This window comes from Girardinichthys multiradiatus, chromosome 23, assembly GCF_021462225.1.
Source record: "Girardinichthys multiradiatus isolate DD_20200921_A chromosome 23, DD_fGirMul_XY1, whole genome shotgun sequence".
Taxonomy (NCBI): Eukaryota; Metazoa; Chordata; class Actinopteri; order Cyprinodontiformes; family Goodeidae; genus Girardinichthys; species Girardinichthys multiradiatus.
In genome coordinates, this window is record NC_061815.1 from 19,578,660 (window position 1) to 19,606,240 (window position 27,581).

The 27,581-nt window shown below is 38.3% G+C and overlaps 1 protein-coding gene across 5 annotated transcripts in view; it reads right to left on the reverse strand.

Annotated features, from left to right (window-relative positions):
* The window catches only part of unc5a (unc-5 netrin receptor A), a 209,715-nt gene that overhangs the window by 76,681 nt on the left and 105,453 nt on the right, over positions 1-27,581 (reverse strand). For all 5 annotated transcript variants that reach the window (XM_047354006.1, XM_047354007.1, XM_047354003.1 and 2 more), the window contains exon 2: positions 23,741-23,956. In XM_047354006.1, the coding sequence (XP_047209962.1) occupies positions 23,741-23,956 (216 nt within the window). The remainder of the gene's footprint in view (positions 1-23,740; positions 23,957-27,581) is intronic.

Consider the following 27,581-nt stretch of genomic DNA (forward strand, 5'->3'; position numbering starts at 1 on the left):
ATTCCAATCCTTTTTCATGGTTATAACATATGGATCATGACCAAAAGAACAGGATCCTGGATAAAAGTGGCTAAAATGAGCTTCCTCTGTAGGGTTACCAGATTAAGCTTTAATAATAAACTTAGGATCTAAATTATCCTCGGGTTGTTCAGTGTAGAGCCACTGCTCCATTGCATTGAAAGAAGTCAAATGAGATAGTTCAAGTATCTGATTCAGATGCTTCCTGAATGTCTTTTTTTATCAGCGGCACGTCCCACTATGAGGAGAACCACAGAAGTACCAGAACATGCCGGACGGATTATGTCCCTTCTAGTTTTAGAACACCATGGGATCCTCAATGAACCGCTAGACAGTGTCTCTGAGTCTCTGAACCCTCTTTGGGTTTCCCTCTTCGGCCTGTTACTTCTGTAGTCCAATCTCATATATGTGGAAAATAATACAGCGACATACACCTTGTCTTTTATACATAAGGAATTAGACGTTTAAGAATTTTAATATTTATTTAGAAGAAACTGGAGTTCTAGGAGGACTAACTATTTTTATGTATTCTATTATATATCAGATTTGGCAAAAACATAACGCAATTAGTTTTCAAGACTTTGTAGGATTCCTGTGTAAATAATAAAAAGGTATTTTTGGGTCACAGAGTTAAGGCCATTACTGCCTTATGATCATGTCTTCAAACCTCCATTACCATGTAAAGTAGCACGGTGATGGGTGGCCTATGCTAGCTGACTTGAAGGAGCTCACTATGGCAGGTGCTGCCATAAGTGTCTGTCTCCTAACAAGGATAGGGTGGCCTTCTGAGTGAAGCATGGCTTTATTAAACAGCTAAAAGAGGCAGGAGCAGAAGGGGCGGGGCTAAAACAAGCACCGAGTTCACCAGGAATACACCAGGACCGATCAGGGATGTTGGTGGGACAGTGTTCTGGGTCAAGGCTAAGCCTCCGGTTATGACCAGCTTTTCAAGAGTTCCTTTTGATTGAGCTGTCCATTTTCCACAATGAATGCACACTGCAAGGCCCCTGCTGATGGACTGAATGTCGTTACAGATTATTCATGGCTGACAAACATGCGCGCAGGTAGTGCTCCAATCAATCCGGAGAGGTTCAGTCCAATGCCACTCCAAGGAGACCGGGGAGCTTCGATTGCAGACTGAAAAGAATAAATAGTGCAGGGTAGAAGAAACACTAATGATGGCTACTGGATAAAATACCTGCTAAGATATTCTGACAGGTTTTTGGGTAATCTTAAAGCAATTAAAGCTAATTTTAGTCTTTAATCAAACAACATGTATTTGTTATGTGTCAATACAAAATGTAAGAACCTTTATAAAATAAGCTGTGGTAAAAATTGCAGATAAATTCTCATTAGTGATGTTCTCTGCAAACTAATGCTGTCTTGCATTTAATGATTTAATATTTTGTATCACAGTTAGAGATACCGACTTGAAAAACGTTTTTTACAGAAGATTTACTGAGCAATTACTATCAGTTTTGCCATCAAATGTGACAACAGAGTTGGACCAATGAGGCAAATATTTTCTCATGAAAATGTCGCGTCAAATGTAAACAGTTTCCAAAAAGTTTGGACAATGGAGAAGATACGAACTGTGTAGTGCCTAAAATAATCAAACTGGTGAAATATCTCACACATAAAGAGGTAACTTGTGATCTGGTTGGTACAGTATGACGTATGATGAAAGAAAATGCCTTATAGTTGTTTAGAAGGAATTACATAGTTAAAACTACTTATAAAAGCAGATTATTACCCATGTAACCCATGTTTAAAGAAAAATGATAAACTGGGAAAATCAGTGTAAATGAAATACGTTGGCAAGAGTTTCAGCATTGGTTTAGGAAAAGTAAAAAACTGCCTTTTAGTCTAATAAATATTTTTTCCAGGCAAAAAAGAAGAGGAAAAGTTCAGCTTGTTTTCAGTACACAGTTTGAAAGCCAGCCTCTGAGATGATAGTACCTGGGTGTTTTATTGAATGTAGCGTGAAAGCACTTTTAATGCTAAAGAAAAAAATAAATAAAAAGGTTTTTTGGTTTAAGTATCACTTTAATTAATGAAGTTTAATGCAGAAGCACGTTCTCCATGTTTCACAGCAGCCTGGTGACTGAGAGATACAGTGCTTGCAAAAGTATTCATTCTCCTTGATTATTTATTTTTTAACATTTTCTCCTAATCCACAAACATAAATTCATTTTAGACCAACAGATTGATGTGCATTCATCTGTTCTGAAATAAAAAGGAAAATCATTCATAATTTCAAATGTTTTTTTTCACAAACAAAAAATCTGAAAATGTGGCATGTATCTCATCAGCTTTGCACATCTAGTGACTGATCTATTCCTCACATTTCTTTGCAAAATAGCTCAAACCCAGTCAGAGCTAAACATCAAATCGCAAAAAATTGTAACTGGATTTATTTCTGAATTCTGACTGAGTCATAACACATTCATTTGCTTTAATTTAAGCTATTACCTTGTAGCATTGAGTCACTGACTTTGCAGATATCCATCCTGAACAAGCATGTGGTGACGGCAGAAAGGAAAATACCCTTTTAACAGGAAGAAACCCTCGGAAGAGAGAGCATGGCCCTCTTGGACTGGATTTTATTTGAGGGTGTGTGAGTAGAGGGGGCTGAAGACAAATGCATACCATAGATTTTTATTTTTAAAAGTCAAGAATACTATTCCTTCCACCTAATTCACAAATATGTGCTACTCTGTGTTGGTTGATCACATAAAATTCCAATAAAATACATAATAGTTTGTGGTGGTAATGTAACAAAATGTAAAAAGGTTCAAGGGGCATAGAGACTTTTGCAAGGTGCTGTATGTTTCTAATTTATATTCCATGTAGTCCTGTGCTCCCTTATGTAATTTAGTATCTAATTGATCTAATGGCTGACACAGATTCATCTGCTTGTGTTTTCCGTTGCATATTAAGCCTTTGTATATATATTTCCTCTGTTAAGCTCATTTTTGTAAGCAGATGTCTTCAGAACAGTCAGGTAAACAAACTGATTATTTATGAACACACAAACAGATGAAATGTGACTCATGTTCAAATATAAAAGATGGCACACAGCCTTATTGAGGCTGTTCTTTCATTCACGCGTTTCCCATGTCTGTGTGACTGAGCGTGCTCATATTTAACTCTAAGGATGGACTGCACTTTTTTATGTCCAAATTCAAGACATGGCAACGTGGAAAAAGAGTTTGAGTGCTCAACTGTCCAAGCAGACATCTACAGGTCCTTCTCAAAAAATTAGCATATTGTGATAAGGTTAATTATTTTCTATAATGTAATGATGAAAATTTAATATTCATATATTTTAGATTCATTGCACATTAACTGAAATATTTCAGGTCCTTTATTGTCTTAATACGGATGATTTTGGCATACAGCTCATGAAAACCCAACATTCCTATCTCACAAAATTAGCATATTTCATCCGACCAATAAAAGAAAAGGGTTTTTAATACAAAAAACGTCAACCTTCAAATAATCATGTACAGTTATGCACTCAATACTTGGTCGGGAATCCTTTGGCAGAAATGTCTGCTTCAATGCGGCGTGGCATGGAGGCAATCAGCCTGTGGCACTGTTGAGGTCTTATGGAGGCCCAGGATGCTTCGATAGCGGCCTTTAGCTCATCCAGAGTGTTGGGTCTTGAGTCTCTCAACGTTCTCTTCACAATATCCCACAGATTCTCTATGGGGTTCAGGTCAGGAGAGTTGGCAGGCTAATTGAGCACAGTGATACCATGGTCAGTAAACCATTTACCAGTGGTTTTGGCACTGTGAGCAGGTGCCAGGCTGTGCTGAAAAGTGAAATCTTCATCTCCATAAAGCTTTTCAGCAGATGGAAGCATGAAGTGCTCCAAAATCTCCTGATAGCTAGCTGCATTGACCCTGCCCTTGATAAAACACAGTGGGCCAACACCAGCAGCTGACACGGCACCCCAGACCATCACTGACTGTGGGTACTTGACACTGGACTTCTGGCATTTTCTTCTCCCCAGTCTTCCTCCAGACTCTGGCACCTTGATTTCCGAATGACATGCAGAATTTGCTTTCATCCGAAAAAAGTACCTTGGACGACTGAGCAACAGTCCAGTGCTGCTTCTCTGTAGCCCAGGTCTGGAGAATGCGGCACCTGTAGCCCATTTCCTGCACACGCCTGTGCACGGTGGCTCTGGATGTTTCGGCTCCAGACTCAGTTCACTGCTTCCGCAGGTCCCCCAAGGTCTGGAATCGGCCCTTCTCCATAATCTTCCTCAGGGTCCGGTCACCTCTTCTCGTTGTGCAGCGTTTTCAGCCACACTTTTTCCTTCCCACAGACTCGTTCAGAAATTTCTTTCTGTGTCTTACCCTCTTGCTTGAGGGTGTCAATAGTGGCCTTCTGGACAGCAGTCAGGTCGGCAGTCTTACCCATGATTGGGGTTTTGAGTGATGAACCAGGCTGGGAGTTTTAAAGGCCTCAGGAATCTTTTGCAGGTGTTTAGAGTTAACTCGTTGATTCAGATAATTAGGTTCATAGCTCGTTTAGAGACCCTTTTAATGATATGCTAATTTTGTGAGATAGGAATTTTGGGTTTTCATGAGCTGTATGCCACAATCATCCGTATTAAGATAATGAAAGACCTGAAATATTTCAGTTAGTGTGCAATGAATCTAAAATATATGAATGTTAAATTTTCATCATGACATTATGGAAAATAATGAACTTTATCACAATATGCTAATTTTTTGAGAAGGACCTGTAGACTAGTCCCCCATTGAAATGTTTGGCACGATGTAAAAAAATAAATTCTGCAGAACAAGCCTTAAAACTTGAGAAGCTAAATCCTTCTGGCAAGAATAGAAAATATTTGTTTTGAAACTGAAGGTAATTCCTTTTCAGATCCTAAATCCATGAAGCATAAAGATGAACCTGTGCCATGTTCTTTATATTTATTGTTGTTCTCAGGTAAAAAAAAATAAATGAATACTCACATGTGTAATGCTCAAAAAATAACTTACACCTTAATAACTATTCATGTATTTTTGCATATTTCTTTCAATAATTTACTGCTAACCACTTGTACTTGACTGTTAAAGTTACTGAATGTGCAATTAGGACATGCATAATGTTTCACAGATTCAGAAAATTCAACATGTTTAACAGAATTTGATGTCATAAAGTTACAATAGCAAGAACCTTCCAGAGAAAACACAATTTTTGACCTCCAATAAATAAATATCAGGAAGAAGCAAAACATGTACAATGATGTAGAGTCATGGTTTAATGTCTTTTTTTAAAAAGATGCCTGAGAAAGTAGCAGAATGATCCGAGTTCTCTCTGCCTGTATGGAGTGTAGAATAACGCAGTGCTCACCTCCCCCAACTGTTACTGCACAATGCTGGTCTGCTGGCTAAAGGCTACCATACGTTTTGCTCTTTTACAGGAAAGACAAACATGGGTATTCAAAAGCATTTATGGTTCTGAAAAAAGCTAGACAACCATGGTGTGGAAACTAGAAGAAGGTTTAAAAACACAACTGGCAAACCATGAGTGTCATGTCTGTTAAGCAACTGACTGCAGGCTCTAATTAACCAGCTAATGTCAGCTTGCTATACATGTGTTGTTCTATGAAGGCAGAACTGCTAAAAGGTAGAAACCTCTGTAAGGGTGTAATGAGATGCAGTTGGAGTTTCTTGCCCAATTAAAAAGCCCTGACTGTTTTGTGATGCACTATTTCACTGCTTTCAGAAATGTGACTTTGTCTAGATTAAGTAAATCTACTTGCTCTCTAACTAATAACTGTTATTATAAGAACCAGATATAAAGGAGTGTCTTAAGAAAGGAAGTAGTTCTTGAGTTGCCGTGTTGACAGAGTCACCTAACAAAGACCTTTTGATGAGCAGGCTGGCAACCGGTTGTATTTTGGATATTCATAAAAAATAAATGGTTAAAATGAATTGTAAGCAATGTGAAAATGCTTTCAAACACTGCACTAGGCTAACAACAATGATAGCATTTGCATTTGCTTTGAAGCTATCTATTGATGCAAAACTAAAGCGCTATGTCACAGTTCGTTATTGAGTCTAGACTGCATTTCACCACATTTGTTAAAATCTCAAATATTTAGGCTGGTCAAACCTGACATGAATGAATATCCAGTCCTTTGGGGCAGGCGTCCAGTAACTTCTAAATGTGTCTCAGCTTCAACACAAATGACCAAGGCTAAAAAGCTTGACTGAATGCTGAGGAGATATTTCAACTATTTTATTCAGGTGGGATTGACCAGGAATGCATGTAAAACTTGCAGGACCTCCAGCAACACCTGCTTTAACACGTAGTTTGAGATTTCTGAAAACACAAAATTTGAAATCTTTAGTTTTTTGAAAAAATATTTCCAAAATTAGTGTTCTGTTTCGCATTAAACAGGAAACTGCAATATATGGATGATAGAATCTTTAATAACACTAACAAACCAAACAAACAAACCAAAAAAATTTTTTGGGGTTTTTTCCAAAACAAAGTAAAAAACGTCTGTAATCTCATTCTCATCAACCCAATATAATTTATTATCTTTTATAAATTGAATGTTTCATTACACTCTAACATTGATCGCAATAAGCTGTTGAAGTTGAATTGATTGAATAGACTATGTTTTTGTTTATAAACTGGATCTATTTGCTTTCGAATGTGCCTTAAGACCCAGTTATTGTGAATCTGCACAATCTAAATAACCTATACTATTATACCACCTATAACTGTAATATACTACTCAAGTGAGTGTTTTTTATTAGATATTTTTGCATCAAGTCTCGGTATCAAAACAATAAATGGAGATTACGAGCAACATTATATAACTCCAATATTTGGAATCTCTTCTATAGAAATCATAGTGTGTTTTTACTTACTATTTGGTGACAGCCAGTCCACGCCTAGGTAGGTAAGATGATAACATGGTCAAATAAATGTTTGTATGAGACAACAGGATTCTGCTAGCGCACCAAATCTCTCAGCAGCTCAGGATGCAGTTGTGTTTCTACCTGCACAGGTGTTCACAGGTGAAATCTGATAATGATTTGATTTGAAAAACATCAAAATAGACTTTCTTTGTCACAGAGCAAAGACATCACACAGCAGACATTAAAATCAGGTCTACCTGCGTATTTCATAATCATGCTTGGTTCCTTGCTATCGCACAAAGGTCAAAAGTGATTACATCAAATGGACATTGATTCAAAGTCATGGATTTTTCTATTTACACTGTCCCTCCATAATTAGTTTGCCTAACCTTTCCAAAACGTTACACACACTCATACACAAAAACGAACGCAAAGGTAAGCCTGTGATTTTCCACAGCGCCCTTACCAAAGTGCCCTTCTTGTAATTACTCCATCCGATATCCTGACCCTGATGATTGGCAAGAGCAGAATGTTCTAGAAGCCACAGTCTTCAGGCAGGAAGTGTCTGGGACCTGCTCCTTTATCTCCCACACACACCTTGTCCTGGCGAGAATGAGAACACGTCGGAGGCGAGGGCCTTGAGCACTTTGCTTCTGCTTCCATTACACTTTGAGTGGGAGGATCTGATAGAATGTTACTCACATGAAAGCCAAGATAATTTGCCTGGACTAACACGTTTCCCTCCCCACCTCTCTCTGACATGGCCTTGGGTGCTGAGGTAAATAAGGGAAGCTGTGGAAGGTAAACCGGTCTGGGTCCCGTCTGGTTGCAGGGTGATCTGTACCAAACAAATTGCATTAAGGTTCTCTCCTCCCTTCTCGCAATCGCTTGGGTCCTCTTGTGCCTTTGGCCGCCAGTGTTGTCTGACTTGGATGGCGAAGCGTTTTGGTAATCCAATGAAGGTGTGTAGGCGAATGTAAATACTGAATAAAACAAACAGCATTCAGTAAACAGCCTGGGGGTGAATAGCTACTATGAAGGCCTTCCTCCCAAACATCCTGCTTTCATTTTTTTTTCTTAATATAGCTAACAGAAATGTGGATGAGGACTGATTCTGTGGCTTCTTCTGTCATGTCTTTTATATACAAAACTTTTTCCCTTCTCCATTCAGTTTTCAACTTCTGCATAACAACAATTTCAGTTCAAAAACTTCTAAATCACAAAAAAGCATTATCTCCTACATCAGGGGTGTCCGAAGTACAGCTTGAATGACATGCCTGCAGCCGCATTTAATGATTGGCACAAATTTGGCCAGCCAGCAGGAGATTGAGGCACATAGACTTTCTTTTATTTTTTAGGGCACAATTTTTACTGAGGCAAGTCATTAAAAAAGATGCAGAGAAATACAAATGCTCGTAAAATGGAGAATGTTAGATACAACACTAAGTATTTGTCTTTTATTAATCAGTTTAAAAAAAAAAGAAATGTCACTTTATTTCATAGTAAACAAGACCCACAAAGTCCAGTAGCTTTTCCTCAAAACCAGATTCATTAAACTTGGCTGAACAAAGCAAGCATTTTCAAAGAAACCGAACCAACCAAATTTAGAAAATGTTACGCCTGTGTTGTTATAAGACAATTATATGGGACACTTTTTATGTTCAGATTCACAATTATCCTTTGTTTTACCAAGGTTAGACAACTTTGTTTATTTGATTAAAACATTGTTTAGTATATTGCTGATTAGATACAAATATAACATTCATAATTATTTCGACTTTTTCAAAAATATTGGAATAAAAAAAAACTATTTCTGTGGCCCGTAATCACTTTCGACTTGATGATACGGGCAAAAAGTTACTGACATCTGAGTCAAAATCAGATAATCATCACAAAAACCAAAGTACTCTTAAAATGTACAAGATTTGAATAATTATATTACATTGCATATTGTAATTAAACATGATTTAAAACTTCATCAGCACAAACATAACTGCGTGCACTTTGGCCCCGACAGGGCAGCTAAATTTGTATTATTAGCAGAGATTCGTGTTGTATGAAATCAAAGTAAAAGTAATCCCAATAATAATTTTTAACCTTAGGTTTCACATTAGAATTTGCAGATCTCTGTCAAAGTTGTTGTTTGCAGTTTAATTGCTTGAACTGCTTGCTTGAGGAAAGCATTAAATAACAACAGGCAAATATGGAAGCTGCCCGTTAACTCCTTCTACTGGTATGAACTGTAGAGAAACATACTTTTTGTGTTGTGCGTTAATCTGACAACGAGTCATTTGTAAAAACTATGTTGACTCAAAGTGGACAAACTTTAACAAATTGCTTAATTTACCTACACTTTCACCCTTGATTAAATGAGAAAAAGATTGTTTATGAGATTCAAGTCCAAGATCTAGAGCCAAAGTCAAGTTTTCTGTGCCTTAAGTGTGACTCTAGTGTAAATTGCGGACTAGAATCCCCATCTCTGGTTTCAGCCACAGGTCTTTTATATCTCAATTATACATTAAAAATACAATAATCCCTCCCTTATAGTGTTTTAAACTCTGAATATGGGATCAATCTTTTTACAAGGCCTTAAATATACAAAACAAACTTTTTAGCTAATCTAATATCGCCAAAAGAGATGTTAATTAGTGACACTTTTGTGTTGCTTAGAAGAAAGAAAAATTTTAGGATTTAAAATTTGGGATTTATTGCAACATTATTTACATCATTGATCACTGCAATTTGAACAATTTATAAGATAGTGATTACAATTCCATCAACTCAGCTTGAATTTTTGGATTCACAAAGTGGGGCCAGCTTCCCAAAAACTGAATTGAAGATTACAGCAACTGCACTTACTTGTAAAGAAATTAAATGTAGTTTCTGAATGACATTGTACCTATCATAACAAAGCATAATGAAAAACCTCTGGATAGTCTCCACCTTTGGACTACAATGATGAAAATAATAAAATAACTAAATAAAATCGACAGGTTTTAACTCTCATATCACGACACAGGTTTTGTTTAAGTGTAAAAATTAAACATTAGTGAGTCATGGCAAGTTTTTTCAAATCACTTTAAAAAAAGACTGAAATTGTCAATTAGAGAAAGTTAAGAGAAATGATCCATCTACTGAAGGAACGTTTTACAGTGAAAATAACTGCTGGTAACAGCCTCAGAGCATAATCTGCTTAAAGCCCACCTAAACAGGCAGTTACACGATGCTGAGTTTACAAGGTTCCTGATCGAGTTCGAGTCTTGTTGTTGGCTCCAGCCTCAACTATAATGTGACGCATGATGCTGAAGTGCTGCAGAGCACAGATTGAACGTTTAAATATTTATTTCTTTGTTCAGATGTGACTGTATTAAATATTAACACAGCAGATGCAAGACAAACATTGTGCACTTTATAAATAACCTGATGTTGAAAATTGAGAAGGGCTGAAAGTACAAACTGGACCCCTGAACTTACAGGAGATGTTTAGAGGACGTACTGGATTATAATTCAGATATATCACTTAGATGCAGATTATTGCTTATCTGAAATAAGTGGTACGATTTTAAATAATTATTCTGTTCTTAATTTTTTTTAATAAATTCATTACAATGTAAGATTCGAAGATTATGAATATAAAGGACAAAACTGTTAACATTTAAACATAGAAATGGTTCCCAAATTTATTATAAAAAAAAAAAAATCCATAGTTTTCCAAAATCACATTCTGAAGTTCCCAGTGTAACCCAGATTGGGAAGGTATAAAAAAACTTAAGTTCATTGTAACCCCAAATTTTGGGAGTCCTTTAAGGTCTCATAGGTGTTGCTGCAGAGCAGGCCATGGGAGATGTTCAACTTCACTTTCATGTTCATCAAACCAATCTTTCACCAGTCTTGCTGTGTGTATTGGTGCATTGTCATCCTGATACACGTCACCGCCTTCAGGATACAATATTTGAACCATTGGATGCACATGGTCCTCAAGAATGGTTCGGTAGTCCTTGGCAGTGACGCGCCCATGTAGCACAAGTATTGGGCCAAGGGAATGCCATGATATGGCAGCCCAAACCATCACTGATCCACCCCCATGCTTCACTTTGGGCATGCAACAGTCTGGGTGGTGCGCTTCTTTGGGGCTTCTCCACACCGTAACTCTCTCGGATGTGGGGAAAACAGTAAAGGGGGACTCATCAGAGAACAATACATGTTTCACATTGTCCACAGCCCAAGATTTGCGCTCCTTGCACCATTGAAACCAACGTTTGGCATTGGCATGAGTGACCATAGGTTTGGCTATAGCAGCCCGGCCGTGTATATTGACCCTGTGGAGCTCCTGATGGACAGTTCTGGTGGAAACAGGAGAGTTGAGGTGCACATTTAATTCTGCTGTGATTTGGGCAGCCTTGGTTTTATGTTTTTTGGAAACAATCTGGGTTAGCACCCGAACATCCCTTTCAGACAGCTTCCTCTTGCATCAACAGTTAATCCTGTTGGATGTGGTTCGTCCTTCTTGGTGGTATGCTGACATTACCCTGGATACCGTGGCTCTTGATACATCACAACGACTTACTGTCTTGGTCACAGATGCACCAGCAAGAAGTGCACCAACAATTTGTCCTCTTTTGAACTCTGGTATGTCACCCATAATGTTGTGTGCATTTCAATATTTTGATCAAAACTGTGCTCTTACCCTGCTAATTGAACCTTCACACTCTGCTCTTATTGGTGCAATGTGCAATCAATAAAATAAAAAAAATAAAAAAATAAAAAAAAAATATATATATGTACCTTTTAGTACTTTTCTTAGCAAAGCTCTACCGTTAGTGGAACTGAAAAAACACTACAACTGAAAAGTGCCTTTTTTTTCTTTTACTTTTAGAAACACACTGTAAACTTTTAATCTGGGTTGAAATGCTGAGATGCTATTTTGATTTTTGTAAGATTTTAAATAGACTCTAAAATGGTTAAGGCCTAGAAACCTGGATTCTTTAAATATGCTAAAGGCTATAGGTTACCAATAAATTTGTTTCACCTTTTTGAGTATACAATTGAAATATTTACATATAGGTCTTTTAATCCAGCATATTTACATATGCTGGATTAAAAGGCACATGACCTTTTTTCTCAATACCTTATATTAAACCACACTCAACTTTTCCTGTTAGAATCAGGACAGGTCAGTCAGGATTACCAAAATTATATTGATTTGCTAAATTAATTTCTAAGTAATTAGTAGAATTGCCATGTAAACTGTATGACTAGGGTATAATTTTGTGGGTAACCTTCAGCAAGTTTCTTACAATAGATTGCTGGAATTTGTAACCCACAGAAATGGTTTAACTGACCCGCCCCATGTTGGTAAAATTTAACTGTGGATAATGGCACTCTTATGACCAGCATCAGCAAGCCTATTCACATAGCCTTTTGCTTTTGTTTCCAGGGTTGATTAGCCCATTTCAGACAAAAACATGTTCACCTATGGGACAAGGAATCCATCTATTTTCTGAACGGTATGATGGCTAAACATTCTCATGGTGATTTTAAGTCCACATAATAGTTTGAACACTTGAACATGGCATCTGGAAATTGGTTGAATCAGAATTGCGGTGATCCAAAATTTTCTTCTTAATATATATTGACTGATTATTTTAGATTTTCCCAAGATGCCACACAAAAAAGCACTACGTTTGAGGTGTGCTTTAAGATAAATCCACAGGTGTGCCTACATTTATCTAAAAATTGTGAATTAACATATCAGAAGCTCAAGGCATAGTAATCATAGTGTGTGTAAACTTATAAATTTGAAGAAGGTAATAAAAAGAAATTCTGAAAAAAAATCCCCCACGCACATATTGTGTAAATAATACAAATATTACATACATATCAGTTACTGATCATTATATGCACCCATTTCATCAAGTAAAACTGCCCTGTAGTTAAAATTGATCCAACCCTAAAATAATACAATTTGACTTCACGGTCAATACCAGCTGCTTGGAGATTTTTTTTAAAAGACCCGAGAAATAAAATAAACATTCTCGGAAAACAAACTCATGGTCTAAAACAACACAGATAAATTATTCAGCTGAATCATAAAATACTAAGAATGGCTTTGGGGTGCAGTCCAGACCAGGCCTTTTCTTTTTTTTGCCTCATTGAACAGCAGCTGAAACATCTGGGCTCTGTCCTTTAGATTTTCTTTATTGTGTTAGTGGTCAACAGAATCATCACAGAATTTCCTTTGAGATCATATGTATGTCGACAAAATGGAAAAACATTTGGACTGTTTTTCCCTTTTTCTATATTTCCTGCTTGGTTTTCCACTCCATCACCCTCCTGACCCTAATTCGGACACTTTCAGGTCCACATTCCATCCACTGTACGTCGATGTGAGTTCTGAATGCTCAATAAGGACTGTACATGTTCACATGCCTGTTGTTACACATGCAATATTTTCCCTGCATTCTAATTTGAGAGAGTTCCACAAAATAATTTTTAGCTCTTTTTTTAGGTTTCATCCAGCACTTCATAAGGAGATTGAAGCTTTTCTTCCTCCATCACTGCATAAAATAGTCCTTTTACCTCAGCACCAAATATCCCATAGCCAGGACACCCTGCAGCTTTCAGTAAAAAAAAAAGCAGAAACCAGCAAGCTGATGTTTGTTTGAGGACTGTGTAAAATCCCCACACTGGAAGTCTCCTTGGGGCCAAACACACAAAGCATTAACTGTCAGCCACCAAGTTCCTATGTCTATCAAAAACAATCTCCAGGGACTATTTAGCTGTCAGCCACCTAAGTACACCTCCTAGCCCCACTATTTTTAAACGAATTTGAGCAGAGCAGGTGTTGATTGACACCACAAACTCCCACTTTGCCTCCCACTGTCAGCATAAACACTCGCTTCTTTCATTTCCCAGGGATGTGGAGGTAAGTAGAAAGATAACGTTACATTACAGTAAAAGCAAAAAATAGACTGAGGAAAAGCATCAAAGATCATTGCTGATAAAAGAGCAAAGCAGGTAGGAAGTTCACCTGCTTCTTTTGGCTTCGTTCTGAATCTCAATATTTTTAAGATAGCAAAGTTTAAGGAACATTAGTGAACCTAAGTAACTGTTTCTATTTGTGAAGCACAATTGGTCTCGTTAAAGCTCAGGAAGCTTCACATTTGAGAGCCTTGCTGCATTCCTTATTGTTTAGTACATTTAACTGAATAATTTCACCTGCAAAACATAAGCTTTAGTGTTGAGAAGACAGTATTCATATAGATCTGAAAGACCTAAACACTATCGTTGCACCCTTGAACACTCACACACAGAAACGACAGATGAAAGCTCCAAGTAATGTGCTGATAACATGTCTGTCTCCTCTCGATGAGGGTAATAAATGAAGTGTGTTGTTGTGAAAGAAAGAAAGAAAGAAAGAAATAAAGAAATAAATAAATAAATAAATAAATAAAAAGAATTGCTAAAACTGCCGAATGCATTCCAACTTCCAGGCAAGGGCGCAGCTTTTGTGAGACAGACGAATGTAAAATTAGCTGAAAAAAAGCAAAACGTGAGGCTGACGTGGGGTATGTTTTGGTGGGAGGACAAAGGCTGTGCGTGTGGGAGAGTAGAACAGCAGCGTTGTTGTTTGACAAATGGTAATTATCTTTTTCTTCTCCCACTTTTGTTCCATTAATTGCAGTTAATTTTGAACATTTGTATTCCTGCTTGTCAAGACCAACTTCACAGGAACATTAGCCAAATACATTTCCAAATACAAGCACATCTTAAGCAGAACTTGGAACACCAAGACATGGCTCTTGTGTCAGTCAATGAGTTGAGATTAATTCAAACAGCTGCTTTCTGTTTAATTGTTCATGATTTTGTTTTTACAAATGAAAAGTATTGAGCTACCTGCCTTTACACACACACGAACTTTGATGACAGTGTATTCTTTATACAAAAGCTTCAATATGCCCCCCCCCCTCTTTTTTTTTTTTTTACTTTTTAGCACATTTCTAAAGTATGAAAACAAACTTTACCACATAATAATGCCCCATATACAGTAACTGTATTTCTACAGTGATCAAGATTTAAATATGTGATGGATGGACAGATGATAGACAAACCAATGGATGGATGGACTGATACTACTTTAACACAATAACAGACGTTATAAAGTCAGGAAATGCAAGTGTTCCTTCATGCTCCATTTTTTTATTCATACTTGCCTATCCATCCATCCATCCGTCCATCCACCATCCGTCCATCCATCCATCCATCCATCCATCCATCCATCCATCCATCCATCCATCCAGTGCACAAAGCTATGTCCACTTATGCACAGTCATGTTGAAAATAAAAAACGCTCAAATGAAAATAGTATGCAGCATTAAGAGTTCCTTTCATTGAAACTAAGAGGCCAAGCTCAACCCCTGAAAAAAGCCCCACATCATAATCCCTCCTCCACCTAACTAAACTTGGCAAAATGCAGCCAGGCAACTACCGTTGTCCTGGCAACCACCAAACCCAGACTCACTTATTGAATTGCCAGACAGTGAGGCATGATTTGTAACTCAAGAGAAAATGTCTCAACCTTTTCTGAAAAATATTACTAAAACTTATTTCCTGTAATGACTGGTTTTCTAAGCTGGAAGTATAGTTACACCCCTTTTAGTTAAAGATATCTTAAGGTCAGCCAAACAAAGGCTTCCATTAAATCCACTTTTACTTCTCTCATATATTTAAAGTGTGTTCCTGTGCTTTGAAGACAGCTGTTCTCCACTCACATGGATGGAGACTCTCACCTGACCTCTCTGAGAAGTTTAATAGATGGCAGATGTGTCACGGGAACAATTCGCCTTGCCATCTGTTTTTCAGTGCTTCTTTCTTAAATCTGCCCTCCCCTTCTAGCAATCAAGGACAGGATGAAATACAAGTCCCATTATGTGGAGGTCGCTAATAATGCATTATCAATTAGTCCCTTTAGCTACTGATCAATGCTCAGCAGGTGGTACAAGGCCATTTCATTCATTTAGGACTATATTGTCCTCTTCACCATGATTCTCCTGTTTCCTTCTGCTCATTAGGTCCTGGCACTCAGACCTATCAGGTTTGGCCTCAATTGCAGCAGAACTCCTCTTCGATATTCTATTAAAGATTTTGTTTAATTACTATGAGGTGGCTTTGGAGGAATCCAGCTGAAATTCCTCTATTTTCAGACAAAGTGACAGTGAGGCTTTACCAATTTCAGATATATGTCACTTGTGTGATATCCCTGTAAAAGTGAATGCATCCATGTTGTGACCTACAGAGCTGAGAAAGGGAGAAAAACAAGTAGAGAGTGAGAAAGGGGGACTGGGTGGAAACTGGAGTAAGGGAGGTGATTGGCTGCTATAATACCAGGGACTACTGTGGTATTAAAGTAAAGGTTACAGATCATTTAGGCTAAGCCTGGCTTATCTCCCTCTTAGATCAGAAATTAAATATGTCATCACTTTACAATCCAGAATCCGGTTAATCAAAAGAAACATTTTTTTTCAACAAATGAAGCAGCAGATATCAGATATGGCAGAAAGCAGTCTTATTTTAAAGTACTGGCTTTAAAAGAATTACCATCGACGTCATACATGATATTTGAACTTCAAAGGACTGACAGAGGACAGGAGCTGATGCAAAACAACATGAATGTTATAGGAAATTGTTACATTTTCTTCCTGTATGCAGTTTCAAATGATTTTTTTCACCAGTTATAAAAGAAAGAATATTGCTTTATGAATATGGTATGTGTGATGCCACAGTAAACGATTTCATAGAGCACAATGCAAATGTGTCTCCATCATCTTCTGTTTTCCCGAAGACGCCTTGTTGACATCCGTTTCAATCAACAAAGGAAAAAATATAATCTCCCGTCTTTATAAAGGCGGTTGCGAAGGTTTATTGAAATAAGAATGTGAAATGCGTGCATTTTCCACCTGAGAGGGTTTGCTGCTGGGGTGACAATCCGAAGGGTGGATCAAAATCGTTTCCATCAATGCTGGCAGATGAAATGCAAACACAATCAAATCAGTCTGGCCAATACATCGAGCCCACGCTGAAATGCCAATCTCGCTTCCCCTCATCATGTGTCTGATGAGAAATCATAGAGTGGGAGAATCTCCTAATCTATGCAAACACACTGTCAGTATTGATTTGTTCGGAGGGGATATTTCTTTATTAAGACTCGCCAAACATCTTCTCTCGCCGACCTGGGAAAGACACAGAGTTGGCCGGCTCCCTCAGAAGCAGTCACAGCTATACCAATTGAGATAAGTTACTGCAAACAGGTAATGAAAACTGATAGACTCGAGGACAGATCAATATCAAACATTGGAACCAAGAAGGGAAGGACAAATTGTGACATATCTTTTCTTCTGTCTTTTCAAAGGAGTTTGTGAAAAACAACTGAACATCTTGTCTGTATGTGTGTCTGTCCGCGTTCGTGGCGATCAGTTTACCTCATAGGGAGGTAAACTGCAACTGAATGGTAGACACAGGCAGATAGAGCTACTCTTTTGTCTTTGCTGCTCTGAATCAAGTTCAATAAAGCAGCCTGTCTAATGATAGTGAGGTCATGTCTGAAATGGGAGTCTTTTCCACATGACATGTTTTTTACCAGCTGTACTGAGCAGCCCTGATGAAACACACCTGCTCTTCAGTCCTGGGTTTGTTATTAATTTAAGACTTCACAGTCTCTTTGACATTCAATGGAGTCTGCTGGTACTGAGCATGGATGGAGTTTGCTAAATCCTGCCTGTGCTTTGCTGTGCTCATCTCAGTCACAACAACACATCTGATATTCCTTCAGCTTTGATCGGCAAGGTGGAGATGAAGGTGGAGAGATACACAACTCCATTTGTTTCTAGCCTAATAAACCTTACTAACAAGTATTTGCAAAAAGATCATTAAGACTAAAATACTCACTTTATCTCTAATTCACAAAGATTAACTCCAAATTCTGCCAGTTATTCACAAAGCAAATAGCACCAATGGCACTCTCATTAAGCTAACAAGGTTGGAGCGATTTGCATTATTTTTGTGTCAGATTGCAGTTTTCCCCGTGCATTCTTAATATTACCTTTCTCCATAAACAGAGCACGAACAAAGAGGAGAAGAAAACCAGCTAGATTTGCTAATGTTGTGGTGGTAACTACTAACAGCAACACAGGCCCATAACAATGTATTTCTCTCCATTTTATGCATTCAAGCTGTGAAGGAACATGTTTTACAGTATTATCTGTGCTGTTTCATTTACATAATGCCAGAGTTGTCTAAGAATAAATCTCATCATAAATACCTGCTCACTTTACATTTCATTAACATGGCAGCGGACTCCAATTTTCCTAGTCCTAATTCTGACTTTAGTGGGTATTCTTGTTATATTTTCGAAAGGAAACTCAACATCTGACCACCTAGTTCAAAGACTGTAGATGGCATAGAAATAAGAATTTGTTTGACTTCTATACATAAACTTTGGACTTGAACTGAAAGTTCAAGTCCAAATAAATATGCATGAATTCTCATTGGCAGCTATGAGTTTTATCTCTGCAAGATATCCAGCTTGCATTAAGATTTAGGTTTACAGAAAACTATTTTTTTACTAGTATTTCTGGATGTATTGAATACCAGAATGATCATATGCCTGTTGCAAACTCCTTTGGCATCTGTTCAGCTCAGAGCTGCTTGAATACAACATGCAGCTGAGTTTGTACTGATTTTTTTAATGTTTATGTTATGTTGACATTCAGGTATGGCCATTTCATGTGAGACATTAAGCTTGATATAGAGCCAACCTCATTTCCTTTTGCTGTTGAACGATGCATAATCATGCCTTTCTCTCTCCATTGTCGCTGTAGTTGACTGAGAAGCTGTAATGTTACCTAGGGGCAGACCAATAGTGAGGGTCCTCAAGCTCTGGATTTTCTGTACGTTTTTAATGCTTCTGGTGTTTTTGCAGTTCCACCCATACAAATTCCACGTTTGCATGCTTGAAACAATGCTTTGTTCTGTTGCCATATTTGCGTGCTAAACTAGAAGGTCCATACAGAATACTTTTTAACTTAACAAGCCTAATAACCACAGCATAAGGACTAGTCAAACCAAAACTGGAATACTGTACACTGATGAGAAATTTTAGAACATGTTTTGTGGTTTCTGAAACCTTTACTCTTTTTGCAACACTGACAAACAATGAAAAATAATGACAAATGACAAATAATAATAATTTCCTCAAAAATACAGCTCAAATCATTTATCAGTTCATCTTGTGAACTGAATGTATCTGTACACACCAAGTCTACATCCTTTAAAATCCCTCTTTCTCAGGGTATGGCGTCGCCCTAGGCCAGATTCTGGTGTGATATAAATGCTGGTTGCTTGGTAACAGGTACAAGTTTAGAGTCCCACACGATCGTGATGACCAGGGTGAGAGGACAGCCTGACAAGCCTGTATTGCACATATGAATGTTTTTTTTAGGATTGGGGATTTGACTGAGCTGTCAGTAAACTCCTCAGGGCACGAGCGACATTAAACAGCACAAGTGTCTGAGAGATCGATGCAGGTACAGCCACACCTTTGGAGTGTTCTTTATGACTGTGAAGGTCTACATACAAAACATTCAGCATCAAAGGCAGTGAAACCACAGAGTGAAGGCGGGAGCTGTGAGGAAGCCTTGAACTTCACAGGGTTTCAAAAGATGGAGCCCCTCACTGCTGCAGGGGTCCGTGGCAGCCAGCATGCCAGATTTGTTTCATAGACAAATAAATGCAAACTAAAACAGCTCACACACACACATGGCAAATGGGGCATCATCATTAAATGCTGGCAGGGCGATGTTGGGTATGTAATATGGTTTTCCCATAAAATCTGCAGTTTATAGCCCACGTCACGTCCTCCTTTATAGAGAAAAGACAATTCACAATCTCCATGTCAAAGTTAAAGGGGAGTCTCCAGGATGTCACCCATCTGATAGCAGAATAAAACCTAGTCTTGCACATAACTTGTTCCCTTCTTTGGTCGTGATGACAAAACCTGATAATATGAAGTATAGTAAAAAGAAATATGTGATATGTGCACATGTTCAGATACAAGTGGACACTCATAGTTATGCAATCAGGAGTACTGCTGAAAAAGATCCAAAATATTGCAGAAAAAGAACTAAAGATAAACTAAAAGAAACCTTGTTCTCAATGGGGAACGAATAGGTATGAATCACAAATAAGTTTCCTATATCCATTTTAATGTTCTGCTTTTCTGCGTGATATCAGAAAAGCGTGTAATATTATGCCAGAATATTGCAATGACCATACTGATTACGTTTAACCCAGATTTTTCCAAATATTTCCTTGCTTTTATTTTATCACAATGTCCCATCAATCCTTGTGAGCTTTAATAACTCAGTCACTAAAAATATCCATCCAGTGTGGCGATGAAAGTCTATCAAACAGGCCAAACATATTGGGAGTTATAATACAATATCCTACCAAATATTGCATCAAAGCAGTCCTTTTCCAATTGCGATATTGCACATTTATATCGCATTGATGATTATGATTCGGCATATTGTGCAGCTCTATTTTCTGCTATTTGCATCACTGTCATCTGCAGTGTTGATCTTCAGATATTTGATGTCAAAGACTGAAATGCATTTGGATGAACATCTCTTGATGTCACCATCATAGTTTCAATCCCAAATCTGCAGTAATTGTCTGGTAAGATGATTTGAAAGCTACAGATTGTGAGCAGAGAGTGGTGAGGAGTCGGGAGGGGGTAAGAAGTATTGACTGAGTCTGACTCTAACATGCAGTTTGGACAGACCATAAATCCCCAAACAAGACAAGGAGAGAGAGAGCAAAGCTGTCTTTCAGCACTTCTATGAGTGTAAATTAAAAAAATTAATCTGAAGCTCTGCTGGCCTTTTAAGACTTCAAGGCTTCACTTTAAAGTTTCTAGAGCGCTTGTATTAGTTTTATTTCAAGTACGGTAATTATATTTTAATTATCTCTCCTTTCTGCCTTCTTTACAACAATTTCATTTAGTCTTTTCTTTCTTTCCTTCCTTCCTGCACATGAACTAAAAGCCTTCTGTCCATTCACACGGCTTAAAATCTGCATTAGTATACATCTCCATGGGAAAGTTCCCTTTCATTTCTTTACCTGGGATCTGCTATGCTCAGATAAAAACTAATAAAACAATAATGAATTTCTTGCCATACATTATTGCTTGCTGAAGCTTTAAATCCGCCTGCGAGTCATAAGCCAAAAATATTTTTAACAACTTCATTTACATCAACGACAATAATATAGAAGTGGATGTCTTAATAAAAATAATCACGATCCATTTTTATTACTATAGATTTTGACACAGTAACAATTCGCCATGATCGTGTATATTGATAAATGGCCTTGTGTGTGTCAGTCAACTTTATGTACTCTGTTTTCACTTCTGTTTACACAAAAACGACTCCAAAACAAAAACAGCATCCAACTCAGACTTTTCAAACAAAGGGTGAGGAGATGAAACAACAGAAGAGTTGGAGAATGACAGCAGGATTGTGGGGCATGACAACAGGGGTTATTAGCAAGATAGAAGGTGTTTTCAGCTCCTCTTTCACCTACAGTCAATGTGCCCACACAAGAGTTACAGTAACTAAACCCTGTTGAAATAGAGCACCATTCCTGCCTAACTTCAGTCGCATCAAGAAGATAAACTGCAGTTAAAAATCCACCTGATTGGGCGCGGCGCTGATGGTGTAGGGGTTAAGCGTGCGACCATATACGGGAGACGTGCCGAATGTCTCCCCCTCTCTCTACCTCTCTTTCCTGTCTGCCTACTGTCAAAAAATAAAAATAAAGGCCACTAGTGCCGCAAAAATATCTTAAAAAAAAAAAACAATCCACCTGATCTGTTTATTTCTGTTTGCTTTACGTGCAGATAAAATCCTGGATTTGTTGGGTTTTTTTTTGCATTCCTTGCATATCTTTGTTAAATATACAGTGTTGGAACCCCAGGTAATTAATCTGTTATTGCAGAAGCCCTATTACTCACAAAACAAATAGAAAAATCCAACCTTTATTTTTCAGTGGGGAAAAACATCAATGACTGGTAATAATAATAATTTTTACAACAGAATTTCTAGGAACATTGAAATAATAATTCACAACTTTCTGCTTTCCTGGGGTTCAAGTATTTTGTGACACAGAGGCCCATATTTGGAAGCCACTGGTGACTGGGATGGCAGAGGAACCGTATTTATCTTGCCAGTAATCACAGTGAGGAGAATGATGAGAGATTAAAAAAGGAAAAACAAAACTCGATGTTTGAAAAGTGCGTCAAAGAGCGGCATCTTATGGTCACCAAGTCTCCATGACAACAATCAGAGCTGCAGTCTTAAACTCCACTTTTTGAGAGCTTCTGTTCAGCCACATTTAGATTTGTATACACTTGAGGAAAATAGCTGAATTACCACCACAGCATGGAGTCAAGTTCTACAGAGTCCTGCTAATGACCCAGTTATTTAACTCAGGTGTGTTGAAGCAGACACATATATAAAAGTAGCACGACACCAGCCCGAACGCTAGAGACGCTTTAGATCTTATTTACATGACAACCATTTGTTTGGAGGGCATGCCAGGGGAAAAAAATAATAGTTTTTTTCCCATCATCAAAAACATAAACATGTAAAGTTTTAAATGAACCCAACAATGTTACAACTCTAAACCATATCAAGATGTAGAGACACATCTGCACAACTATGAGATGCGAGGTGTGATATAAGGATTGCAGAACTGGATTTAGTTATTCAAATCCAAAACACAGAGATTGTGCAAAGAGGACTGGCCAAAGATTCTCTCTCTGCAGGCACCAAGCTTGTGAAATGTAAAAGAAAACTAAGCGATGTCTTTTTGCCAAAGAGTATTACAAAGTATTCTCAGCAGGGGTACCGCCAATTGTGCCACTGGTGCTTTTGTTAAAGCAAATAATTTTTTTCTCTGCTGAATAAATGTACTCTAATGTTTTTAGGTGTTTACACTACTGTGATACGAGTTTTTGTTAACTTAAAGTCTATTTACACGTCTTCACTTTATTGAGGTACCAAAAAAAAAAATCTGTGTGGCACTGGATCTGTACCGCTGCAACTAAAGTTGAAATTATTTTGTTTTCAGGTACATTCCTCTTTTGATTAAGGTTTAATATTCAGTTATACATTTGGAGGACAGTGATCAGTGAGGTTTGAGAGGATATACACTTTATCTGTCAAGATCCTGATTGTCAGAATCATTTCATGAAAAGAGGCAAACATATTTTACTCCAACTTCATAGGCAACAATGTATCCACAGTTCTGATTGCATATTTGTGTATGCAAGATCCTGCCATCCCAGAAAAGTCTGTCATCTCTCAGTTTCCAGGCGGTGAATGGGTGGTTTGAATTTGCAGATCACGTCTGAATCACACCACATCAGTGTCATACATGTTCATGACACCAATGGCGGAGGCAGTGGGACTGCAGCACAAGAAAGGGAAAAACAAACAGGTCTCCAAGGTGATCGAGGAGATTTCTGAGAATGAAACCAATGTGCTTATTATGCGAGTAGCAGGCTAAATAGGCTGGAGGATAAGTTGGGACTCTGATGGAGCACAGTAATCACTGGCAGTTTGCAGACCTTAGTTTCAGCACACAAACATTTTATATGATGTGTCTGTGAGATGTTGGTGAGTAGTGGAAAACTGATTTTGCTGATATTGGTTCAAATTAAGCAAAAATAAACTACAGTATATAAGCAGGAAGCAGTGGGTTCTGTGTACCTGTAGCCGGGTCAACAGATCGCTCAATCAAGTGGTCATCCTGGTGAACCCACTCGCCATTGCACTTGAAGTAGATCTGTGTGGCTGGGGTCGAGCGGCAGGTCAGAGTCACGGGCTTGTTCTTCACAATGAACTCATCCTCCGGCTCCACCAGGAAGTGAGGCAGCAGGTCTGAGAATGCAGCGGGAAGCGCTGCTGTAGCTGCATGCTCTGAACCTTGGAGAGGAAAAGAGAGAAAGATTTCAAAAGGATGCCAGGTGAAAATAAACCAGATCAAAGCTTTTGACAATGTGTCAGTAAGGCAGGCACTGAGCTTATTTGCTGCCTCCTTGTTGTAACTGTTAAACAAAGATCAAATGCAGAGATTTAATGTCCTTGGTAAATTGTAGCTCATAAACATACATGTGCAACAAGACAGAAGAAGATAAGACAAAGGGAAGGAGGAGGACAGATTTGTATGGTATGGAGTTGACAGTGAAAGAGCTTGGCCTTATGTATCCTGGCTGGGTCTGAGGGGCAACGGAGTCCATGTTATCACTCTAGCTCTTAATCACAGCCCTTTTAACATCAGTGCTGACGGACCAGCAGCTATAAATCCTGCCTCAGTGACAAGACCACTTCACACTGTGTTATAGTGCTTTTCAGCCAGGACTCTAACCCAGCCTACATCGAGCTCCACACAGCAGAAAGAACAGAGGCTAAAGATGAGTGACAGTTAAACAGCCCACTAACTTAAAATCATTGATCTCCAGATGTTTCTAATTACTAAAGAATCCTGTATGATGAACTCAGCATGTTGAGGAACAGCAGGGAAGACACAGTAATGTGCAAGGGAAGTTTTCCATTTGTCATGGTACAACCACAAACCTAATTGTATTTTATTGGGATGTTCCATGATAAACCAAGAAAAACTGGCACCAAACTAGGAAGTGAAAGGAAAAGCATTCATTGTTTTCAGTTTTTACAAACAAAAATCTAAAAGGTTTGGCGTGCATGTGTGTTCAGTCCCTCTGAGTCAACTGTGAAGAAAAGGAAGAGTGTTTGTGAACAGCACTTTTTAAATAAATATAACTGAGAATCTGTTGCCACAGATTCTCAGTTATATTTATTTCTTCCCAGCTTCCCTGTCCCTGCTTAAGCCAACCATTCCCACAGCATAATGCTGCCACCAACTTTTGAGGAGAAGGTTAAACAGAACATCCTATGAATTTCTTTTAGCAATTGGTTTCTTCTCCTGGCACAATTATCATTCATCCTTCCTTCAGTGATAGTAAGTCTGCCAGTACAATATGCTAGAAGACAGCCCACACCATAATATTCCCACCTGCAAACTTCACTTTTAGCATGATGTTTTGGGGTGATATGCGGAAAATATGGTTTATCCAATGACATCCAAAGAGTTCAGCTTTACCCTCATACAACCAGACTATATTGTCCCAATATGTCCTTGGTATGTCCAAATCTTCTGCAGCAGACTTTAAACAAGCTTCAACATGCTTTTTCTTCAACAGTGAAGTCATGTGCAGTGTGTGTGCACAGAGGCTATTGCAATTTTGTGCAATACTTACTGTTTTCATGGGAAAAACAGTAACTGCTATTTCCAGGTCCTTCTAAAACTACCTGTGAGTGCTTGGTGGGACTTGGACAACTCTTATGATTATTCTTTTGACTCCTATGTCAGAAATCCATGGTTGCGGTTGGTTGGTTGTGGTTGAAATGCAGCTATAACCATTGCCTTTAGTATATTTTGCAGCCAAAACAAGACTTTTTTGTTAAGGTCTCTATTACCAATTTTACCACTCTGTACAATGCTTTGGTAATGAGAAACCTTTTAACAGATCATCAGTTAATGTTAAAACAGCTAATATTGGTTTGAACATAGCAGGAGGAATGCTTTATTAATACTTTATATGGGGTTTTATGGTGTTCTATAAATGTTCCCTGTGTCAATCCAATTTTTTACACATAATTTTGGTTTTGGACTAATTTGCTTTGAGTTATTTGCAAGTGTGGATTACTTGTTTTTTGCCAACATCTGGTGTGAATTTTATGTTGGTTACCCCATTACAATTTGTTATAAAACAGAGGAAAATGCTGTGTACAATGCTTATTTTTTCCCCCATACTTATTTGCTGTTACTTCTTTGCTATACTTATAAATATGTTTGTAAAGTTCTGGAAGTCTTCTCTGCACATAAGGAGTTGTCATTGCTTGGGAAATTCAGTACAGTCCACAACAGACTTCTGTGCTTCCTAAATAATGTTTAAAGCAAACACAGGATGACATAAAACTGCCTACAGCACACAGATCCTTCCTCTATGAACACGGTTTCTCTTTCTCTAACTATATTAGCCCTGCGTGAGAGATAGAGAGCGGACACAGAACAGAGCAGAACGAAGGAAAATAACCTCTCTACACTGCTGACACTCATGGGAGATCAGTAAATCCCAAAATAAAACCCCTTTAAAAGGAGCGTAATATTAATTTACTGCCTTGAATCCAATATGGCTGACAGGCCAGACATTAACAACCTTCTCCATCACTCCCTGTGCAGCAAAAGAGGAAAAGGAGTCCACATATCTCATAATGTAACGGCAGCACTCATCCTGACCTTTCTCTTCGGTTTTCCTCCCATCCTCCCTTCCCCGCCCAGCTTTTTGTTCATCCTTACAGCACATTGAAGCTCTAGTTGGGGATTATATCAAATTGTGTTATAAATACCAATCTTTAGATAAAGGCGTTATCTGACAGTTGCTTCCCTTCTACACTTCATATAAATGTCTTTCTTTTGTTGCATGTTTTGTCTTTGCTTCACCCTTGTGCTGAGTTGCTAATTCATCAGGAAGAGATACAAAGAGGCACGCCACCGCCGCTCTCGCTGAACCCCATTAATGTTTCGTGTTCATGTTTAACTCTTAATGAAAACTAAATGTTCTGTGTCCAATGAACTATATACATTACTTGCTGACACATTGCCATTTTCCCTGTTTACCCAAGCACATTTTCCTCATTGCAAACGTTTGCGATGGTAAACATGGCAGCTCTCTGTGCATTACAACAGAACCGCCTGACATTATTTACCTTATATGCAAGCTTGTCTCCTGTCTCATGGTGTCGAGGAATAAGGCCCACGGTTCATCATGAAAAGTGACTATAATTGCTCTAAAGCGAAGCAAAAAGTTTGCTAATAAACAGAGAGGGAGCAGTAGGTCAGGTTGTTTGAAAATGTGATGGTCCTAATGATTGCGGCTTCTTCTAATGCGCCGACTTCCAGCTTTGTGACTGCGGCCATTAGCTGGCTGAGCTGACCCCCCCTCCATACTCCCTGCAGGCTAAAGAGGATGGCTCACTAAGACTCTGGGTGAGACCTGCCTCACACCTGCTGGGTTAATCATCTCTTAAAAGTCAGATGATATTCAAGCGGAGACGGTGAAAATCCCAAACAAGAAGTCTGACAGGTTGCAAGAATGGCTTGGCATTGTTAACACGCCGCTGCTTCTCATTTGCAGGGGTCACATTCGGCATGAACTACCTACGTTTGATGATATTTCCAATTTGTATTTGTGTGTGGGTGCACGGTGGTGCGTTTCAAAGGAGGTGGGGGTAAGCCTTCCATTTTATTGCATGTTCTTTAGGTTAATGAGGTTAAATATGTAATTTCTTTGGAGAAGTAAATTATCATTTTATGGGAGGGCATTCCAGTCACGCACTGCTTTATGTCAAACTCATAATGAAGGGCTGATGGTGACTAAATTGGCTTAGATTATTGTCATGGCACAACATACTTCAAAGTCATTCTACACACAAACACACACAGGGAGTATAAGCCACTTAGCAGACT